This window comes from Herpailurus yagouaroundi, unplaced genomic scaffold, assembly GCF_014898765.1.
Source record: "Herpailurus yagouaroundi ecotype Mexico unplaced genomic scaffold, PumYag 196, whole genome shotgun sequence".
Classification (NCBI taxonomy): Eukaryota; Metazoa; Chordata; class Mammalia; order Carnivora; family Felidae; genus Herpailurus; species Herpailurus yagouaroundi.
The window spans coordinates 12,270,998-12,293,601 of record NW_024412427.1 but is presented as its reverse complement, the minus strand read 5'-3'; the positions used below and the strand labels follow the sequence as shown (position 1 = coordinate 12,293,601).

Below are 22,604 nucleotides of genomic sequence, written 5' to 3'. Positions count from 1 at the left end.
GGCAGTGTCTACCCTCTGGGGGGCTCCTTCATTGGCGCGGCATGGCAGGGTGTGGTGGTGGCGCCTCGGCGGGCCTGCCTACACTGGAGATGTCTGCATCCCAGCCAGTCCCTGCCTGGCAGCTCCAGAGGCTGCATCTCCTGGTGGCACACCATAGCCCACCCAGAGCGCCCCCTGCCTGCGGGCTCTGGGGTCCCAACTTTGCCCTTTGGCCACCAGGCAGGGCCGAAGTTCACCTGTTACAAACACACTGGTTGAAATATTGAAATATTTCCCTATTATCTGGTGAGGAAGTGTGGCTTCAAGCCCCTCCCCCCGCTGCCCACCCCAGCCAGTATAAGACCTCCCGCAGGACCCTCATCCCTTCAAGATCCAGAAATCTCCATGGTTCAAAGGGAGAGCTCCATCTTCTAACATCTCACAATGTCACCCGGCCACGTGAACAGCTGTTGAGCACACTGCTTGTCAAGTGCTTTGCACATATTGTTGAGTGTATTCCTCACAACAACTTATGTTTATCCCCATTCCACAGATGAGAACACTGAGGCACAGAGAGGTCCAGTAAGTGGCTCAGGGTCACACAGTCAGGAAGTAGCAGAGCCTGGATTTGAAGGCGGTCCACACGATGGGGAAGGGCACTCCAGGAAGAAAACAAAAGCACTAGTGTGAGGTGGTGAGAAGTGCAGGGTGTGTTCAAGGACTAGCGGATCCGGAACGAGGGGGAAAGACAAGGAAACGGAAGCTGGAGAGAGGTTCCAAGGGAGACAGGGCTGGGAGACCCTAGACAATGGGTCCCCAGTGCAGACGTGGAGGTGGCCACTGGGGTTTCCAGTTCTATGTCCACAGGTCCTGACTGGGAGGATGCTGCTGTTCTGGGGGTCACTGCTATGCTGGGGGCTGCTGCCCCAGGCTCAAGGGGAGGCCCGGCATCAGATCCTCCTGCGAATCAGCAAGGATCAGCTGAAAACAGGTAAAATTTAAGGGGTGGGCTTTGGGAGGCAAGAGCTCAGGGAAGGGCGGGGATGGGAGGCGGTACCACCATCTAGCCTCCCCATGGCCAGCAGCAGAATTTGCCTTCCTTCACCCAGACCTGACCTCATCCTTCCCCTGCTCTAACACTTGCTGTGGCTCCCTCATGCCTCAGGAGAAGCTCCAAGCTCCTCATCTTGGCATTCAAGACTCTGCATCCCCAGCCTCTTCCACTGCCACCTGTCCTGAGCACCCCCATAGACTTCACAGCCTCCTTCCCTTCCTGGGCTATTTCTTCTACCTACAATTCTCTTTCCCTCCTTCCCAACATGCTGAATTCTGACTCATCCTGTAAGGCAAAAGCTCTAACAGTCCCTCTGATGGGAATCCCGCCCCCACACCCCCAGTTTCCCCAGGCAGAAGGAGTCTCTTTCCTCTGGGCTCCCACAACCCTTTGGTGAAACCTCATCTATGGCATTTTCCTGATGTATGACACTTATCCTGTCTATGTGTCTGTTTGTCTCTCTCCCTCTTGACCATGAGCTCCTTACTGCCCATCCACCTCCTCCCCTACTTACCGCCGTCTATCCTCACCCATCTTTTGGTTTCATAAATTCACTAGACTCCTTACCACCTCAGGGCCTTTGTACAAGCTGTTCCCTCAGCCTACATTGCTCTCCTCCTAGACCTTGCAATAATGGATTCCTTCACTTCGTTCAGGTCTCAGCTCAAATGCCTCCGCCTCAAGGAGGCTTTCCTTGACCACTCTGTCTAAAATAGACCTTCACTCACCCCAGTCATGCTCCAACTCTACTCCGTTGTTTTTTTTTTTTCTTTGTAGCACTTACTTTCAAAAATTGCCTTGTTTGCTTATCTGAGTATTTGACTGTTGTCTATCTCTCCCACTAGAATGTATACTAGAATGCACACTGCTCCTGTTCCCTGAACCCAGAGAGAGTGCACACTTAATAAGTACTCGCTGCTAGGGGCACCTGGCTGGCTCAGTTGGTGGAGTGTGCGACTCTTGATCTCAGGGTTGTGAGATCAAGCCCCACGCTGGGTGTAGTGGTTACTTAAAAATAAAAAATTCTTAAAAAAAAAAAAAAAAGTAAGCACTTGCTGCTAAATGACCATCTCAATTTTTTTTTAACGCTTATTTATTTTGAGAGAGAGAGACAGACCGACAGAGTGCGAGTGGGGAAGGGGCAGCGAAAGGGAGCCGCAGAATCCAAAGCAGCCTCCAGGCTCTGAGCCGTCAGCACAGAGCCGGATGTGGGGCTCGAACTCACCCACTGTGAGATCATGATCTGAGCCGGAGTCGGACACTCAACAGACTGAGCCACCCAGGCGCCCCTTTTTTATAAATTTTTTTAATGCTTATTTATTTTGAGAGAGACAGACTGACAGAGTGCGAGTGGGGAAGAGCTAAATGACCATTGAATCACTGGCTCTGAGCAGATGCTGGTGGGCATTTGCTGAATGACTGAATGAAGGGTGAGCCCCACCTTGAGAAGGGGCTTGTCTCCTCAGACATTTCAGACCTGTTCTCGGAGCACCACATCTTGGACCGCGTGGCCGGGATTCCTGTGACAGGGGCTGCAGGTGAAGGCGTCACCATCCTGGACCACCTGCCCTTTGTAAGAGAAGGCCTCTCCAAGAAGAGCAGTGGGCTTGATCTGTCACTGGTCGGGGACCTGCTCTCGGGGAAGCGCCTCCCACTGCTGGAGAAGCTGCTCCAGGTGGGCGGGTGAGTCCGCAGAAGCTGCCTCTGGCCTTTCTTCCCCCTTCAGCCTCCGCCCCTGAGCCATAATGTTCTCCTGTATCAAGAAGAGGACTGGGCAGGTGGGAGGCCCGGAGGCTCCCTATAGCCTGGAAAATGCACAGCAAGTGCACCTTTATTGTTCTAAATCTCTCCAAGCTACCTAGAATCGTCCAAAGCAGGGTCTAAATCAAGGATCTCCACCTAGCAGCCCTCCAGACCCCCACATTCAGCCTACACCTGGGTACTGCAAATTTGCATGGTGTTTTTTTTTTTAATATCTTAACTTTAAAAAGTTAAAAATGTTGTAATGAATTGCCAATATTTAAAAATCAAGAGGGTTTTAATCAAAATCAAGGTTTTCTGATTGTATGGTTTGTTAGGACTGCTGTAACAAAGGACCACAAGCTGTGGCTTAAACAACAGGAATTTGTTGTGTCACAGTCCTGGAGGCTGGAAGTCCAAACTGAAGGTGTGGACACAGCTGCTTCCTTCTAAGGGCCATGAGGATCTCTTTTCCACGCCTCTCTCCCAGTCTGGGTGGTTTGCTGACGATTCCAGTGGGCACCAGATGAGTCACTAACTTGTATTTGATGTTTAAAAAGTACTCTGGGCCCTTCTCAGCTCAGGGAGATGCTGGGACCTGATGTCACTGAGGGGAGAAGAAGGCTCATGTCCTCCCTCCTGAATGCTCAGCAGGGCAGATGGTCCCTCAGTGGATGGTGGCGAGATCACCTGCCATCTTGCTTTCTGAGTCTTGCCTGCTTGCTTCTCTTTTGCAGAATGCTTATACTTGAACTCAGGCAGCCTCACTGCACATAGACAGCCCCTCCACTGCATTCTCCCCATTTTGTAGAGGGTGATACTGAGGCCCACAGAAGGGAAGAGACTCAACCAGGTCTTCAAGACGTGGAGGCTGGAACTACAGCCCCATTGTTCTCCAGCTGGACTGGGATCAGGGACGGGGGTGTCCCAAACCTGCTCCTGCTCCTCCTGGGGTCCATCCCTATTCCAGCCAACCCAGATACACACACTCTACAGAACCACAGCGGCCTTAGCAGACCACACCAACACCCCCCAAACCTCTCACAGGCTGGTCATAGAAGATGCCGTGGGACCAGAGATCACCCTGCAAATCCTAAGCAACAGCCTGCTGCAGGTCACGTTGCGAACCAAACTGTACCTCTCGCTCCAGCAGTAAGTACACCGGGCACTTCCTCCCCACCCCCCTCAGTGCCAGGCAGGCCAACCCCTCGTTGCTATGACTCAAGAGGCAGCCACGCAGGGCTAGCAAAGGCCTCCTGCCTCTGCCGCCATAAGCCTCATAATAATCCTTTCCACTTGGGCTTGTTTCAAAGCCATTTTCACTGATGGGGAAACTGAGGCACAGAGTGGCAGAAGGACCGACCCAGGATAACACAGTGAGTCAGAAGCAGAGACCGAAATAAAACCCTTGGACTGCCAAGTCAGGGAATATGTGTCCCATCTGAGTAAAATGCAGATGCATTGACAGCATGATCTGAGGAGGGTCTGATTCAAGCCCCGCCACCCTCACCTCCAGAGTATGGCATAACTGCACTCCACTCCTACTCACCATCTAAGCAACTTGAGCAAGGGCATCTGTTCCCTGGGCCTCAGTTTCCTCATCTACAAGACGGGTATGATCAAGTATGCTCCTACCCTTGGCTGTTGTGAGAGTTCACTGCCGACCTGAGAGCTTGGATATCTCACTAAGGTGTGGGTGATCATGCCGACCTGGGGTTGCAAACCGTGGGCAACAGAGGGAGTGCTACGGGTGGTATCTGCACGTGAAACAAATATTCCTTTTTTTTTTCCAGAGAGAGAGAGAGAGCACAGGAGAGAGGGAGAGGGGCAGAGTAAGAGAGAGAGAGAAAGAGAGAGAGAGAGAGAGAGAGAGAGAGAGAGAGAGAGAGAGAGAGAATCCCAAGCAGTCTCCACACTGTCAGGGCAGAGCCAGACATGGGGCTCAATCCCACAACCCTGGGATCATGACCTGAGCCAAAATCTAGAATCAGATGCTCAGCTGACTCAGCCACCCAGGATCCCCAAAACAAATATTCTTAAAAGCCCCTTAGGAATATGTCCACTGTTGGCTTTCTTTAAAATATGGCCTTCTTGGTCTACCTTCCCTTTTTAATAGAGATGTGAGCACAGAGGAATATTTCTTTGGTAGAGAAGTGAGCACAGAGGAATGTTTCTTTGGCAGAGAAGTGGGCACAGAGAAATATTTCTCTCCTATACAATAAACGTATCATCGCCCTTATAGTGATGTGCAGTAAAAACACAACCTAACTCTTGGCCTCGTGGAGACTGTAGCACTTGGAGCACCTGTGCCCCCTGTCAAGGTCACCTTCAGCCCCAGGTGATTGTCCTGCTGGCTGCTGTTTTCGAATCTTTCAGGTTTTCCGAAGTGAGAGATCCATATGTTTAATGACGTCTCCTAGTTTTTCATTTGAGCCCCGCAGGCAGCAGCAGGCCACCAGCCTGTGACTTCTGGCCTCCACGTCAGGTGGTGGCTTGGCACCTGCCTAGACCTGCTGCCCCTACAGGATACTGCGGCTCAAAGTCATCAAGAACATCCGCATTGGGATACGGCTGGAACAGATGGGGAACAAGACCAAGGTGGCCTTCGAGGAGTGCCACACCCCACCAGGATACCTCAGCATCAAGGTTCTGGAGCAGTGAGTACCTGCCCACACCTGCACTACCACTGGCCAGGAGGGAGTGCCAGGACTTCCCGCCCTTCATGCAGACTCCCTGTGGGGGCTGCTTTTCCCCAGCCTAGTTCTCTGGGTGACCAAGGGCATCAGGAACAGGGTCATCTGCAAGGCTCCGAGCTGCACACACCATCCATCAGCATTTCCTCTCTCCACACTGAATGTCATGGCTGAGAGTGGGCATCCAACCAGGTCAAACCTCAGCTTGGCTGCTTCCTAACTCGGGGACCCTGAACAAGCTATATGACTTTTAGAGCCTGTTTCCTCACCAGTAAAATGAAATTGTCCACAGAATCCAGCCAGCAGGGGGTGGGGGTGAGGAAAACATGAGCTGATCTATGTGCTGAGGTAACCTTAGCACAAAACCACCTCCTCCAGGAAGTTTTCCATGACTCTCCCTCCTCAAAAATCCCAGAGACCTTTATCAGAGAGGAAATGAAGAGACAGAGGCAGAGAGGGACAATAAGGAAAAAGTAAAGACGAGGAAGTCATGGAGAGAGAAAGCAAGGAGGCAAGAGAGGGATAAAACAGAAAAAGAAAGGGTGGGGTTGGGGAAGGAGAAGAGAGACACCAAGTGGGGAAGGAGGCAGCCACTCTATGTTACACTCCATGTTACACAAGCCCATCGGCCCTGCCCTGGATTCCCGCCTCTGGCCTCAGTCTCCCCTTCCATGGTGTCTCAGATCCCACCTGCTCTCCCCCACCACTAGAATGGACCCGCTCCTGGCGAACGGAGCTCTGGAGTTGGTGACGAGTACCCTAGATAAGGCACTGCCCTTCCTCCTACAGAAGATAGTAAGTTGTTTGCCCTCGTCTGCCTCCTGGGAGAGGGGTGTGACCCCAAGAGAGAGCCTCTCAACTTGACAAGGACCCCATCGTGCCTTCCCTGCAGGTGTGCCCCCTGGCCACGACCCTGCTCAACTCACTGCTGGAAGACCTGCTACACCTCACTCTGCGTACGTAGAGTGGCCGAGAAAGCGGCTTAACTTCCATCCCCCTAACTGTGTGCCAGGAACCGTTCTGGGCTCTGAGAACAGGACAGGAAACCAAACAAAGCCTAGCTGCAGGGAGCCTACTTTTCAGTGAGGGAGAAAAAGGGCACTGTGCCTCATGACCTGGGCAAGTCATTTTCCCCCAGAGCCTCAGTTTCCCAACCTGTAAAGTGGGACTAATCCTAGACCCACAGAGTGGACTGCTGCAATAATACATATAACCCGGCACAAAGTTACCGCTCAATAAATGTTCACTGTTACAAGAGGCACAGGCCTAGCCCACAAGAACTTAAAGCTGAGCAGAGAAGTTCAATTTCTGCCTGCTTCACTGCCTCTCCACACCGTTTCACCCTCCCGCAGGGCAAGCGGGGTCCTACTTTCATTTTCCCATTGCAGCCCCGACCATCTCAAGCCCAGAAGACTTCCAGTACTACGTCACCACCACGGAGTTCACGGAGGAGGCCATCCTGATGAAAGTCCAGGCGAGCCAGCACCCTGGCTAGGGCAGACCCTCCCGGGACACCCACTGGCCTAGGGGAGGATGGGCAAAGAGGAAAGTGAGATGGCCTTCTCTGGATGGGAGGCATACAGAGAGGCCACAGGTAAGGGTGGTAGGCAAAAGAGGAGAAGGAGAGGGAAGGAGGGAGAAAGAAGGGGAGAGCTGGTGGACCCCTGCCCTCGGGAGCTTGTGCTGAGGCCCACTTGAACCCTGGAGAGCAAGAGAGGCCATGAGGCTACAGGTGCTGTGAGTGGGGATGAGACTCCAACAAAAGGGTAAGTGGGGCAGTTCGTGGGTGCAGAATTATATGCAACACCCAGCTGGAAGAGATCCCTCAGACGGGGAAACCGAGGCCCAGAGAAGGGCCTGTCAGAGGTAGGTCAGGTGGACAGGAAGGATTTGAGTGGATAGGAAGGAGGTGCTGTTAACAAAGGCACAGAGAAGGGAATGGGGTCAGAAGAGGGAGAAGCGAAAAATAGGAGCTCGTGTGTTCAAAATGTAGCTCTACCTACCGTCTGTAGGACATTGAGTAAGTCATTTCACCCCTCTGGGCTTCAGTTTCCCCACCTGTCTAATGGGGACAGTAATAGTTCCCATCTCACGGCACTGCTGTAAGGTCGAAATGAGATTGTGCACATAAGTGTTCAGCACTGCCTAGCACATAGTGAGCCTGTGGTATCAGTTATAGCTATAATCGGTTGTTGGTCAGAGAAGCTGTTCGCACTGAATTTCTCCTTCCTCCCTCCTTTTTCTGAAGCTTGTGACGCCCTGCAGCCCAGGCCAGAGACCCCGAAGGCCTGACCACCTGACCCCCCAACCCCTTCCAAAATTAGCCCAAGGCAGCATGGCAGACCTCGCTTTTGGGCTAGAAGTCTACAATGACATCCTGTCCTGCCTCTACACCAGCAAGGAGATCCACGTGGACCCCCAGGACTCCAAAGTGAGTGCTCAAGAAAGGGGAGTATATAACTTTATTGCTTTGCTTTTTCACATGAAGAAACCAAGATCCAGCTGGCAGAAGTGCCTTTCTGGGGGACCTAGGTAAGTCACTTCCTCTCTCTGGACCTCCCTGGAAAACTCCTCTTCAGCCCTCAGAACCCAGCATGGAAATCCCCTCCTCTAGGAAGACTTCCTTGAACACCCAGGTCCCTTTATTGCTCCTCTCTTCATAACACTTATCCATTCACTCATGCCACAAATCGCTCTTGAAGGCCTACTATGTGCTAGGCCCTGTGCACCCAACGTCCCTGGCCTTATAAAGCTCAAAGTCAAGTGGGAGAATAGAAACTGAACAAGAAAACAGTCAGATAAATAAAATAATTTATCTTGTTTATAATAAGAGCACTGGGTCAGCAAGCGACTAGTGGAAATGACAGGGCTACCCTGGATACTCTAGTCAGTAAAGACATCTATGAGGAGGTGGCCCGAATGGTGACAAGGAGGCATACACATAGAGATCTGCAATAAGAGCAAATGGCCAGGGTCAATGAGGAGACCAATGAGGGGGAAATCCAGATACATCACTGCTTAAAAGCCCCGAGCAGCAACTCAGCACACTCTGAATAACATCCAGTCGCTTCTCTGCAACCCCCTGCCCATTTCTCCAGCTCTGTCCCCTTACCTGCTCCACTCCAACCACACTGGCTGAGCTGGTGCCCACCTCAGGGCCTTTGCACCTGCTGGGCTTGCTGCCTGGAACATTCTTCCTTCCACTGTTGGCCTCAGTGCAAATGTCATCTCCTCAGAGAGCCCCTCCTTGACCACCACATCTAAATATGCAGAATAGGCCTTCCCCCTCCTCGCCCCACTTCCCCTCTCTTTCTGTGCTTTTCCCTTCAAAACGCTGATCACACTGGGCATGTGTATGAGTAAAGTTACACATGCAAAGTCATATGTTGACAAATACACACACATGTGTTTGTTTATTTAACTTTGTGTGTACACTGCCTCCCCCATTCGAGGACACGGACTACAGATGGTGAACATGTCTACAGCATGCAGTGGGTGCTCCATAAACACTGAAACACAAAACCCTAAGATCTGTGTCTAGAAGAGATCTAATGCTACTGCTCCATTTTTTTACATGAGGAAACCAGGGCCCAGATAGAGAAAGAGACTTGCCCAAGATGACCCAGCAGTGGGATCAGGAGTAGAGCCAGGTGTCCCCACGCTGGGGAGACAGTTGTAAGTGAGCACTGAGACAATTGTAGGTGAGCATTGTAATTCCATGCCCACAGGAATTCTTACCCCAGTGGGCAAGGGTACATATGCAAGGGTGCCCTTTGTAGCTTCACTTGGGATAGGGCAAAAAATAAAGTTAACCTAGGTGTTCATCAATGACAAATTGGTAAAAAGGGGTCTGGTTATGGTCATACAGGGTGGAATACTATGCAGCTGTCAAAAAGAATGGCGTTGGTGGAATGCAAACTGGGGCAGCCACTCTGGAAAACAGTATGGAGGTTCCTCAAAAAATTAAAAATAGAACTATCCTATGACCCAGCAATTGCACTACTAGGTATTTATCCAAAGAATACAGTGTGCCGCTTTGAAGGGGCACATGCACCCCAATGTTTATAGCAGTGCTGTTGACAATAGCCAAAGTATGGAAAGGGCCCAAGTGTCCATCGACAGATGAATGGTTAAAGAAGATGTGGTGTGTATATATATATATATATATATATATATATATATATATATATACATACATACATACATACATACAATGGAGTATTGCTCGGTAATCAAAAAGGATGAAATCTTTCCATTTGCAACTACGTGGATAGAACCGGAGGTATTATGCTAAGCGAAATTAGTCAGAAAAAGACAAATATCCTGACTTCACTCATATGTGGAATTTAAGATACAAAACAGATGAACACAAGGGAAAGGAAGCAAAAATAATATAAAAACAGGAGGGGAGGGGCACCTGGGTGGCGCAGTCGGTTAAGCATCCGACTTCAGCCAGGTCACGATCTCGCGGTCCGTGAGTTCGAGCCCCGCGTCGGGCTCTGGGCTGATGGCTCAGAGCCTGGAGCCTGTTTCAGATTCTGTGTCTCCCTCTCTCTCTGCCCCTCCCCCGTTCATGCTCTGTCTCTCTCTGTCCCAAAAATAAATAAACGTTGAAAAAAAAAAAAAAACAGGAGGGGAGACAAAACATAAGAGACTCTTAAATATAGAGAACAAACTGAGGGTTGCTGGAGGTTGTGGGGCGGGATGGGCTAAATGGGCAAGGGGCATTAAGGAAGACACTTGCTGGGATGAGCCTTGGGTGTTATACATAGGGGATGAATCACTATTCTATTCCTGAAATCATTATTGCACTAGATGCTAACTAACTTAGATGTAAATTAAAAAATAAAAATAAAAATACAAGTAAAGAATTCAGGGGGAAAAAAAGAATGGGGTTGGTTCTATATGTACTGATACTGAGAGAAAAAAAATAAGGTGCAGGACTGCACGGTGAGAATATTCTCTACTATGCATGTTTATATGTGTGTAGAAAACAGGATGTACTCCCAAATGCCAACAGTGGTTACCCCTGAAAATAGGATTGGAGGAAAAGGGGAAGAGGTGTTGGTGTAGACTTGTCCCCTTTATACGTTTTTGTACTGCTTTCCATCATGATTTATGATTTTCAGGAACCAATGGAGTATGGCTGGATGGATAGAAATATAATGAAGCAGGTATAGGAAAATGTTAACTGAAGAATCTAGTTGATAAGTATACAAATGTTGAAATTCTTTCAACTCTGCTGCACGTGCGGAAATTTTCACAGTAAAACATGGAAAGGGAAAATCACTGAAACAATAAAGTTAACTTTTCTGGATAAATCATGGTGAGAAACCAGGTGGAAGTCTCCTCCGATGTCGACGTCGACTACGTGCAGGTAGTGCATTCAGCTGGAAGCAATTACACCTCAATGAACCCCAATGACACCCCTGAAACTGCTCAGAACAGAGCTACGGGATTCTAAAGGCCAACACGCGGTTTGCCCTTTTTCCAGGCTGCCGACCTCATTGCACTGTTGTCACTGAGAGAGCTGGAGCGGGAGCCCAAGGTGGGTGTGTCACCAGCTTCCCCTCCCGCACCAGGGCCAGGATCTCAGGAAAGAGTCTGGGATGGGGGCAGGATTGGGCCACGTAAGCATGTTCCATCTGGCCAGAGTTTCCTACTGTGGACTCCAAAAACCACTGCACCTATTCCACTGGTGCTGTGAGGGTCGGGGGGGTTGGTTCAAGTAAGGCACTTAGCTCATCGCCCCGCCCAGGTGCCCATGGCCAGGAGGCTGGCGTTATGACTCACTACTGAACGGGCCCCTGCCCCTGCTAAGGCAGCCAGATGTGCACACGGAGATAACAGCGAGCAGTGACTATGTGCCAGGCTCCTCCACCTGCGTCAACATAATCCTCAGATACCCCGCACTTCAGCCCATTTTCCTATGTGAGCAAACTGAGGCACAGAAAGGTGAATCCAGTTGCTCAAGCTCATATCACTCAGTCAGTGGCAGAAACAGGATTTGAAGCCAGTCCTGGACTCCAAAATCCATTCTCAGTGTCCTTTCTCCAAAGGCTCTTAGAACATGGCATCGGATGAACAAACAGTAATAGAAAACAACAGCATTACTAGGTGCTGGGCTCTATTCTAAGTACTCCACATGAATGAATTCATCTAATCCCCACAACAACCTTGTAGAGTAGGAATGATTATTCTCATTTACCAACTAGGAAAACAGAGAGATTAAGAGACTTGTCTCAGGCCACACAGCTTACAAGCGGTGGAGCTGGGATTCTTGCTCCAACATTTATGTTCTTACCTGCCATGCACGCCCAGGAAGCAGAGGATGTAATCTCACCTTAAAGGAGCTCAAGGAGGTTAAGTACACTTCCCAAGGTCAAGGTCGTGCAGCAAGTTGCTGCAGAGCTAGAATGAAACTTCAGACACCCTGGCTCCTAAGACGATCTTGTTCCCATTCTTCCAAGCCGGGAACTAAGGAACTCCATTCTCTGTACCTGCCTGCACCTTTTCTGCTTTAACCTCATTCAGACTTCCAAGCAATCCGGAGGAAGTGTGAGACTGACCATCAGTACCCCCGACCCTCCCACCGTCCACATTGACGGCCACACAGCCACCGTCACCCAGCCGGGCTCGCTGGTCCTGCTGGGGACCAGCAACACCTCCTCTGTCTCACTTTCCTGGGTGAGTAAGCCTTGAAATTATTTGTTCCTCAGGGGGCCTGGGTCCACTTGGGGGCCCCTCTGGGACCGGGTGACTGAGGCAGCTGCAAAACTCACCATTGTGCCACCTGCTAATATTCGATCGGTCCACACCCAAATAGATGCACCTGTTGTCAAAACATTACAATTAACACTTGCTCCCCTGTGTGGCTTCCAGTGCTCCCCAAAGACCTCCTCAACAACTAAAGGGTTTTGCCTCCAATACCTTCTGCTCAGTGCCTTGTAGGTAGTTGTTAAGTCTTCTGCCTTCCCTGGACGTGGCTGCCTCGAAAGCCCTTGTCTGCAAAACCAGGAGAAAGATCAGAAAAACAGTTCATAAGAGGCTAAACATATCTGTGTTGTCTACTCTATTTCTGGGGAAACACAGCTTCCCCCAAAGTTTCAACTTCTCTCTTCTGAGCCCCCTTGGGATTTCTATTTCCCATTCCACAGACCTTAAAATTGGGAAGGTACCTCAGATATATGGGGGGTGGGGGACCCCCCCCCCAATAGGCAAGCCCAGCAGCATCCAGTACACACACAGGATCCTAGAATCTTAGTTGGCATGACTCTGTGGTCAAGAAATTTGTCATCTCTGACTGGTAGTGAGAAGAACTATTTCCGGTCTACAAGGTGACTGTGTGACTTATGAAGGCCAATAGACAACCCCCTCAAAACCAAGGAGTCCTCTGGCTTCCAGCAACAGTGATTCAATGGCCAAGTGACTCATTGCAAAAGGCTTTCCCTTCCCTGGGCTGAGCCTCCCTGCGTTGTGCCCAGCCCCAACCTCCCCTGGCCTCCAGGAAGACCTGACACCATGAGTGCCCTCTCCCACAGCACCACCCACACACATGGTCTGAACACACATGACCAGCATCTGGGGCAGCAGGGAAAGGACCGGTGAGAGGGGCCAGCCCTGGACAAGCATTCACGGGAGTTGGGGTGAAGGGTATCCCTCTGGCTGGAACATAATTTCCTCTCCTCTTCTGACTTAATTTCAACTCCCATAGGATCTCCTTTCAAAGGCTGTGTTTTCCTCGAGAAATCAGGAATTAAAACTCCAGTTCACTCCAAGCAGGTAATGTTTTTTTGGTTTTGCATGTTCAGAAGAAATAAGAATGACTGACAGAGAAGTAGGCGGGGGTGGGGGGGTGGTCAAGGGGTGCGTTTCCATGCCTGCTGTCAGCACACGGAGTAGTGGATAAGAGGGAGGGAGGAAAAGAGGGAGGGGGTGTTGTAACTGGAGCTCACTGACCACTGCACCCCCAAACAACTGCTGTGATCTGAAAGGGTGATCTCTTTTCTCTGGTAGCACCACAGTCACCCTGGGCCCTTATCCCGCCGGCCTTGCAAAGCAGGTGAGTCTCTCCTAAACTTTGGCCTCTCCATGGTCCTGAAGGACCCATCAGCAGGCCCAGAAAAAGGCCCTGAGTCACTGATGTAGGAAGTTGAAAGCCTCACTCACTTTCTATCACTGATCTCATCTTGCCCTGGAGTCCCCACACCCCCTGGGGTCAGGGGAGCCCCCAGAACTTAAACTTGTCCACTTCATTCTTTCAAACACTTAACAAATACCTACTGAGCACCTATAATGTGCCCAGACTTGACTTAGGTACTTGGGATATGTCAGTGAACAAAGCAAAGGACCCTGCCCTCATGGAACGTACATTCTAGCAGGGTGAGGTCAGATAAGGAGCAATGAGCACAGTAAAACTGTAGGGTATGTACGCAAGTGATCATACTGTGGAAAAGAAAAAGTAGGAAGAGGGGATGTGCATCAGGAGCGCAGGTGAAGGTAAAACTAAAAAGGAAGGTTGGGGAAGGCCTCACTGAGAAGGTAAGTGTTTGAGAAAAGACTGGAGGAGGTGAGGGAGAGCGCTGTGGGGACATGGGAAAGAGGGGCCCCAAGGCCCCAAGGCCCCAAGGCAGAGAGGGGTGTGCCCATGGTTCAGGGGACAACGAGGGGGCCAGGGTAGCTGGATCAGAGGGATTGAGGGGAGGTTGTAGAGTGAGTAGAGCCTACTAGTGGGAAGCTGGCTCTTCCAGAGTGAGATAAAAACTGATGGAACACAGAAGGAGCAGTCTGGAGGGGACTGGAGTGGAGGCAGGCAGACCATTGAGCAGGCTGGTAGAACAATGCAGAGGCTTGATGAGGCAGGTGGCAGCCAGGGGACTGGCCGGGTGCAGGACATATTCCCGATAGGACTTCCTGCTGGAGTAGATGTGGGAAAGGACTGAGAGAGGTATCCAGGATGATGCCCAGATTTTTAAGGGCACCTCCTCCTCTATAGGATGAAAACAGCCTCCTTTGGGAGAACATTCCATTTGCACCCCCAACATGGCTGTGTGTCTCCTCTCTGGGTTTCTACTCCCCTGGGATTCCCAGCATAGCATCCTGAGCCACCTGTGCCACCTGGGTCCCCATGTAGCAGTGAGGGGTTTCTGCTATAGTGTGACGTGTCTGGGCCCTCCCTAGCCTTGGGGCACTGGTTCCACCATCGTTTGCTTCCACAAGACTGTGAACCTCATGGGCCAGCCCTTAGTGGGGGAAGGCTGCAAGATGGAAAAACAACAAAATGAAAGGGCTAAACATGTATCGGGAAACACTTCAGAATGATTAGCCCTGCTATATTAGGCCTTGCTCTGGCCTTACTTGCATAGAATCCCAGCCTTGAAAGGTCCTGAAGATCATCTTCCCATGTCAGGGATCCCTTCTGTGACATCATCAGAGGGCAGTTATCCAGACCAGGGCTGCTGTGTATGGTTGCACAGGTTGTGCAGTGTACAAGCCACCCACATCATAGATAATTATGAATATGTTTATAACAGTGTCCCAATACATGGGGAAAGAGTCTTAAAGAAAGGGAGTCCTTTTCCAATCTCTCCAAATGGGTTGGAGCAGCTCTGATCAACCTCTTGAACTGCATGAACATCCCTAGTAACAGGAGGTTTGCTATCTCAGTGAGACAATTCCTGCCCCATCACCAGGCAGGTCTCAGCATTGGAGAGCTCCTCTTTGGACGGACCCAAAGTTGGTACCTGTGAAGCCTGGCCGTGGGTTTCCTCTGGCTCAACCTATTTCCTCTTCCCCTGGGCTATCCTGCAGAGATATGAAGACAGTCCCAGTGACCTAGGGTGAGGGTAACTCTTTTTCAGGCTCCTCAACTTTCCCTAGGCCCTTCAGTATCTGGTCATCTGGCCCCAGTGCCCTTTAAAAATGGAGTCCCCTGGACTACTCCTGATCTCTTGTGGGCACCTGTACACTGGAGGTGCCCCATTCCCATGGTCAGAATCTGCCAGCCCAGCCGAAGTGACCTTCCTGTTTTTTTTTCATCTGTTGTAGGAAAAACGTATGGAGGCCTTTCTCTTAGAGCTTCTGAACAGGGTATTTTTGCCCCATCACAACGGTGAGCCCCACTGGGTTTCTTCTCATGCCCATACACCATGCGGCCTGGAGCTGCATCACCTGTGTCTAGAACTCTGCGCAGACAGCTGGCTTCTGCCTTGTCCCCTGGGGTTGGCTAAGAACTGTGCTTGGGCAAGGTAGATGGAGGCAGGGTAGAGACTGAAATTTGGAATGTGGCCAATGGGGGTGCCGGAAAGGGCCCGGGTGTGCTCCCCCCCATTCTCTGCCAGCTAGTGTACCTTGCGTGGACCCTTCTAGTACATGCAAGGTAACCAGTTCGGACCTTACGCACTTCTGAGAAATCACCCGGCTCAGCCTCCTTTTTTGCATTTGGGTTCAGTAGAGTAAAATGACTTTCCCAAGGTCACACAGCAAGTCTCTGGCAGAGCTGAGCCCAGAACTCTGGCATTTCATCTCCTTTCCAGGGGCTTCTCTCTATGCTCCAACTTGAGGAGTTATGTCAGGACTCCAGAGTGAGGCTAGAGGGCGAGGCTAGAGGAGCTCAAATGCTGGCTGGGCTGAAGGGTTTCGCATCATTCTGTGACCTGTGATAGCCAGGGAAAGTTCTGGGCATAAAGTGAGTAAATCTGTGCTCAAGAAGGGAGACCTATTAGAGGTGAGGAACAGCGGTAATGAAAGGCCCGACAAGGCAGGCAGAAAAAGAGTCCAGGTGGGCAAGGATGCAACCTCACCTAGCCAGTGCCTACCACCGGCAGTTTATTCAATAAGTGTATCTTCGTCCTGGACCAAAGAGACCTATGGCGAGCATCAAGATGACCCAGGAGCTAAGTCTGGTTCAAGAAGCCTATATAGTCTTGCAGAATCTGAACATCCAGGCCTTGTGTGTTGCACAATGCCAGGGTGCCATTCACACTGGGGTCCTGTCCAAACCTCCCCCACAAGGCAAAAAGGAGCAGGGCCAAACCCACTCAGGAAATACAGGAAAACTGGCTGCAAGAAGCAGCCTGAGGATAAGAGAATTGGCAGAGGAAAGATTCACAAAAGCCTGTGCCACAGTCAGGATCATCTGGTCCCAACACAGACAGGATTGAAATGAGGAGGCGTCCAGAGGCTGGGAGCTGGGAGGCTGATGAGAAGGCATCTGCAGATCAGGGAACAGAAAGGACACCAGAGGCACCTGTCTCTCTTCCTCCATCCTGCTCCCCACCTAACTGGGCTGGAATACACATTGGGCCAGCAAGGGCCCCAGAGTGATGATGGGGGGCTGAGATAAGGGCTGGTCAGTGCAAAGGAGGGGGAAGGAGGGGCCCACGCCAGGCTCTCAAGTCAGAAACTCAGAAACTCAACAGGCCAAATGGTTAGTTCTTTGAAACTCAATTTGCAAAATTCTCCAACTTTACCATTTACCAACTTACCAAAAACTTACTCTAAGGACTATCTTTCATATATTTAATAAATGAGTATATTCATGAATATTTTCTTTGATATATTTAATGGATATTTTCTTATCATACAACCAAATCCCTAGTGTTTTAAGGTTGATTTTTCAGTTTATACTGACTTGTTTCTAACCTTTTTCTGAGACATTTTCTGTTTCTGCCAACATTTTAGCATTTTTAGGAGGACAAACATTGTTTCAGCAATGTTCCTCAATTAAACAAGAATGAAATTCACTAAGACGTTCCTAAGATGCCTCAACAAACCGCACATTCCTTAAAATGCTGCTAAGAAGCCTATCTTCATAAGAATGTGTTCATAGTTCCTGGATATATTCTAGAAGAAATTCTCTCAAGATAGATTTTTAATGAATGGGTAGAAAAGCTATTTAGGGACCCGGTTTTCTAGAGTGGGGTTGCCTGAGAGAGGATGATGTCCCCTGAGGAAGGAGAGGAGAAAGAGGATACGCCAAGTCCTTTCCCTGTTCTGAACAGTGGAGCAGCCAGGGGTCAGCTGGCCCGGGCCCTCCCCGCCCTTGCCCTGCACCCACAGACACCTCTGCTTGCCAGGGCACTGAGCTCCCCTACCCATACCTCTCACAGAGCTGCTCAGAGAACAAGACCTCCTGCTGCCCAACGTCAAGGGCATCTCCTTCGACCAGGCCCAAGTGGAGCCCTCCAAGGTAAATGCTGAGAAAAAGAGCTTCCTGAGACAGCTGGGGGAGGTCAGAGCTAGAAGGGTCTTGGAGCCCTACAGGTGCTTTGTCCCCATCCTGCAGGGGCAGAAGCTGAGGCTCAGGCAGAGGAGGCACTCAATGAGGCAAGCCTTCTACCTCCCTTATCTCACCCTCTCATAGCCATCCTGGATGTGATGCCCCATATACAGATAAGGAAACTGAGGCCCCAAGGGGCTCCATGAATCCCTCAGGGAGCCAAGCCCTAGGTATCCTGAGAGCTTCAATGCCTCACATAGGTGGTCTTCACAATTAGTTCCATGAAGTCGATGCTATGATTTCTCCCATTTTACAAGAGAGGGAACTAAAGCTCAGAAAGGCAAAGAAACTTGCCTAGGGCGGGAGAGCCAGGGTTCCAACCAGGGTTTATCTGATTTCAAAGCCTTTACCCTTAGCCAGGACCACCTACCACCCTAGGGCTCAGGTGGCCTAACCCCCAGAAAAGGGCTGTTGCCGCTGGCACCTGCTCTCTGTGAACTGCCAGAGGGTGGGAACCTGGGCCAGCACGAGGCTGGCTAAATGCCAGGGAGGTAAGATGGGGCCACAGACCAGAGGGCTGAGAAAACCAGCAGAGGAACCACAGACGTGCTGCCGAGGGGGGTTGCCAGCTCTGAGTCTGCCCCAGGGGTCACCCTGCCTCCTTGGCACTCGCCCCTTCCCTCTGCAAGGCGAACCTGAGAAGAGGCAGATGGGGTTGGTGGGAAGGGGCAGAGCTTAGAGATGCCCTTCATTTCTTTGTTTCTTTGTTTCTTTGTTTCCCACCTGCTCTAACCCCTTGTCCAGTCTGTCCCTGACTCTGCCTTCTTGCCAACAGGGAAATTTGTGTCCTTAGGATACATAGAACCCCTCCCAAGATAGCTTGAGCCACCTCAGGGAGAGCCGGGCAGTGAGGACAGGTAGGATACCCCTCCCTGCTTCTACCCACAGGGTTATGTGCTGCTGACTGTTCCAGACGAATAGCTGGTTCTTACCGAGGGCCAGTCCCTCTCCTCAGCCACAAGTGCTCTGGACCCTTGAGAGTACAAGAATGGCTGCTGTCACAATGGAAAATCTCAGCTGCAATAAAGATGATTCTTGCTTGAGAAAGAGTCTGGTTCTGAGTTTGCTACGGGGTTCTAGGAGATGGCAAGGCCCCCCCCCCCCGAAATGCTTAATGGAAAGGTTTTTCTCCCTGATAGTTCCTGTGTTCCCTTGGCCCCTCAGAGAGAGATTCTGAATTCTGTATTCAGCATCTCAGGGAAGAGAGGCTCCTCAGAAAACAGAGAGGGCCTTAGCTTCAAGAGCCCACGCCCTGAGACGATGGGACATAGAAAGAACACAGGGAATTTTCACATACAAGGGTTCCCTGCTCGAGAGGGAAGAAGAGGAAGGAAGCAGAAGTTTTGATGTCCCTAAGAAAGAGGGGACTCCAGGAGCCCAGAGATATTTGGGAGGCCCTGAGTGTGGAGGCAAGGGGTTAAGGGAAGAAGCCGCACCCCTAAGGGTAGAGCCAGATCCAGGAGGCTGATTATGATACCACAGAGCTCCCCTGGCCCTGAAAGGTGTGACAGGCAGGAGAGTGGTTGACATGTGCCCAAGAGCAGTGCCATCGAGGGAGAGAGTGAGGAGAACCCTCCCCATCAACATCCAGTCCCATGTGGCCCAGGCAGGGCAGGGTGGTGAGCAGAGAAAGCCTGGGTACCAGAGGGCTTTGCAGTCAGAAATGTGAATAGTTCCATGGTTGCCAAGGTCACAAAGCGGGAAAAGGCCTCTTCTCACACCTGGGCACCTGCCAAAGCCCATGGCAAGTTAAGTCTGCCCCCAGACAAAGGCAGATGAGGAGAAACTTTGGATTGTGATAAAATCCCTATCACAGGCAGGTCTCTGTCTTGGGAGGGAACAAGTGACCAGCAGCCCAGTAACCTCAGCTGGCCTCTGGCAACTGGATGGCCGGTGGGGAGGCCCTCCTGGAGGCCAGTTCTCTGCCTACATCCCAAACCATTGAGCAGGCCTCGTGGGTCAGGTGCAGGATCCCTGTGCTGTGGTGGGAGGATGGAGCCCAGACCAAACCTTGCTGTGAGTTCCTTACCTAACTCCCCACCTGTTTTACAAATATGAACCATAAGCCCAGCCTTGAAGGAAATAAGTGTCCCAAAAACATCCCTCAGACAAGTCCTTGGGCAAGATGGCAGGACCGCCCTGCACTGTGGCCTTGCAAAGTCTCCCAGCCCTTGGTGTATATAGGATAACTTAAGATAAGGTGGAGGCTGGGAGACACTTTCCCAGAGGACAGTTGAATCCTAAGGCCAGAATTTCCCACCGTGTGTGAGCACACTGCCTGGTGCATGGCACATACATAGTAGGTACAAAATGATGGAATGGAGACATCCTCAGGACCTTGAAGAAAGCTAGGCAGAAGGAGCAATCCAGGCAGGAGAGGCATGAGACAGCCTGTCCTACCATGGAAGCCCCTCATTCCTCTCCCATGACTTTAACAGGTACATCTCATTTTACAGTCTTGCAGGCACGGACAACTATTATCCCATTAGATTCTTACAATCACATTGAATGGCACTGGATGGGGGGTGCAATTACCTGCCTTTGCCCAGGCAGGGTTGCCCACACCATTTCTGGTGCTAGAAGTCAGTGCACTGGCTCCAAAGACCACCATCCTTCTCCCTCCACCCCAGATGGTCTCTCTTTGCCCACACGTCCATCCCAAGCCTCTTAGCTCAGCTGGGGAGCAAACAGCCCAAAACACCTCTCCCCAAGGGGCGTCTGGCTGGTTAGGTCAGTTAAGCATCCGACTTTGATTTTGGCTCAGGTTATGATCGAATGGTTGGTGAGACTGAGTGCCATGCCGTGGGGCTCTGGGCTGACAGTGGAGCCTGCTTGAGATTCTCTCTCTCTCCCACTTTCTCTGCCTCTTCCGAGTGCACTCTCTCTCTCTCTCTCTCTCTGTCTCAAAATAAATAAATAAACTTAAAAAAAAAAAAAAAAAAAACTACCTCTCTCATTCACCTGCTCTGGTGGACTAAAGTCTTCCCCAGTAGCATCACTCCTGAAGATCTTTTTTAAGAAAATAAGTTTCCTTATTTTATTCCTCAAATAAAAGTTTACCTGACACATAAGACAGATGACAAGAGAGGTGCTCTGATTAGAATGAGGCTGGGGGCTAAAGTTCTGGCCCTCTAGTTCTACCTTCTAACAGCAGGCACCTCTAAGGAAACTATGCTCCGTGGAGTTAAGGCACTGAGTTACCCAGGAGGGAGGCCCCAGTGCATGAGCCATCAAAAAACAAGGAGCAGAAAACAAACAAACAAACAAACAAACAAAACAAAAAAAAAAAAAAAACAAAAACCAAGGAGCAGAGCGCTAAGAGAACTGAACACAGGATGATTGGGTTTTGACAGCTAGGATAGTAACCGAAAGAATGGGGGAGGGGCATCAAGCTGGCTGAAGTGGTTGAGCTTGCTTCTACGCTGCTCCCCTCTAGATCTCCGGGTTGTGAGTTCGAGCTCCATGTTGGGTGTAGAGATTACTTAACAAAATGAATGCAGGGAAATTCATCAGAAGAAATAAAGGAGCCCAGAAGGAAGGACACAAAAGGCTCTCACACTTCCCCACCTGCAAAGAGGCAGCACTATCCCCCAGGTGAGGGCTCTGCCTGCTCCACACATAATCCAACACCCAGTCCAGTCCTGTTGTCCTACTTTGTAAATCACTCTCAAATCCACCTGCAATACCACACTGGATAAGGCATCCACCATCTCTCACCTGGATAATTCCAACTGCCTTCTCCCTGGTCTCTTTGCTTCCACTCTGTGCCTCCAGGCTAGACCCCACGTAGCAGCCAGAAGAGACTTCAGAAGATAACCCGAATCATGTCACTCCCTGGTTAAAACCCTCTAACAGCCTCCCATCCATCGTCTTCACCACAGCCCCCAGCCTCTGCCTCCAGTGGTCTCCAGTGGCTTCCCACTGCCCCCATCCCTCCCTAGTCAGTCACACTGGCCTTGACTTGCTCCCCACCAGACTGCTCCCTACCACAGGCTTGCGCAAGCCATTCTCTCTCCATCTTCACCCCACCCTGCATGGGATGTTTTCTTCTCATCCTTTAGATCAACTTAGAAATCATCTCATCTGAGAGGCCCTCCACCACTCCCATCTCAAACCTTCATTTCTTTCAAAACACTTAACACAACTTGTCATTATTTTATTGAATGGTCTGTTTGCTTGTTCTGTGTCTGTCTCTCCGACTACAAATTATAAGGCGAGAGACCATGGCTTGTTGATGCATTCCTGAGCTTGGTACATAGTAGGTGCTTAACAAATATTTGAGGAATACATGGAAGGATGGATGGATGGATGGATGGATGGGAGGAAGGAAGGAAGGAAGGAAGGAAAGGAGGGAGGGAGGGAAGGAAGGAAGGAGTAGAGAGGAGGGAAGGAAAGGAAGGATGTGTGGTAGATGAATGAACCCATCAGTACTAACCCAGACCCTGCTCACATCTGAGGACACACCACCGCTGGAAACCAGACAGAAGGTAGGGCCACGGACTTCAGATTTCCATTTGCATGAAGATATATTCCATGGAGAAATAACCCGTATGTGTTAGAGCAAAGAGCTCTTCTAGGTGATGCCTTAAGCAAACAAAACCTAGTTTGAGATGGTAGATGGAGTCAAACTGCTCTTCATTCTAGTGTACATTTATAATTCAGATATTTCACTAAATGACACTCACCGTCCCCCCACAAGAAACCCAAATGTTTGAGTTTGGCAAGAGCAAGCCAGATCTCTCATGGATCAGGAAACTTGAAAATATTCATATTCTTTGAAATGCATATGATAAATTCCCACTTCTGGAGATTTTCTAAAGAAATCCTCAGAGATTCAGAGAAAGATTTAAGGGCAAGA

At 50.4% G+C, this 22,604-nt stretch overlaps 2 protein-coding genes across 2 annotated transcripts in view; one reads left to right on the top strand and one right to left on the bottom strand.

Moving 5' to 3' along the window:
• The first annotated feature begins 406 nt into the window (after positions 1-406).
• On the top strand, positions 407-19,890 carry LOC121012304 (uncharacterized). Its single transcript, XM_040447325.1, has 15 exons — positions 407-970; positions 2,500-2,716; positions 3,821-3,925; positions 5,299-5,430; positions 6,177-6,261; positions 6,359-6,422; positions 6,855-6,940; positions 7,715-7,897; positions 10,961-11,014; positions 12,001-12,153; positions 13,181-13,248; positions 13,483-13,528; positions 15,514-15,577; positions 17,577-17,656; positions 18,635-19,890. Exons 1-15 carry the CDS (start codon positions 862-864, stop codon positions 18,665-18,667), a joined length of 1,479 nt encoding a protein of 492 aa, XP_040303259.1. The 5' UTR covers positions 407-861; the 3' UTR covers positions 18,668-19,890.
• Positions 12,199-22,604, bottom strand: part of CDK5RAP1 (CDK5RAP1 mitochondrial tRNA methylthiotransferase) — an 84,058-nt gene continuing 73,652 nt past the window's right edge. Inside the window, exons 15-16 of the transcript XR_005782044.1 lie at positions 12,397-12,471; positions 12,199-12,298 (exon numbers count right to left, since the gene is read on the bottom strand). The gene's annotated coding sequence lies outside the window, so the exon portion shown is untranslated. The remainder of the gene's footprint in view (positions 12,299-12,396; positions 12,472-22,604) is intronic.

What these genes read in the sequence shown, in the direction of transcription:
- LOC121012304 (XM_040447325.1), top strand. Translation starts at nt 862, where the DNA reads ATGCTGCTGTTCTGGGGGTCACTGCTATGCTGGGGGCTGCTGCCCCAG. An exon ending in AGCATCAAGGTTCTGGAGCA is followed by an intron (nt 5,431 to 6,176) that starts GTGAGTACCTGC and finishes CCCCACCACTAG; the next exon opens with AATGGACCCGCTCCTGGCGA. An exon ending in CCTCTGTCTCACTTTCCTGG is followed by an intron (nt 12,154 to 13,180) that starts GTGAGTAAGCCT and finishes CAACTCCCATAG; the next exon opens with GATCTCCTTTCAAAGGCTGT.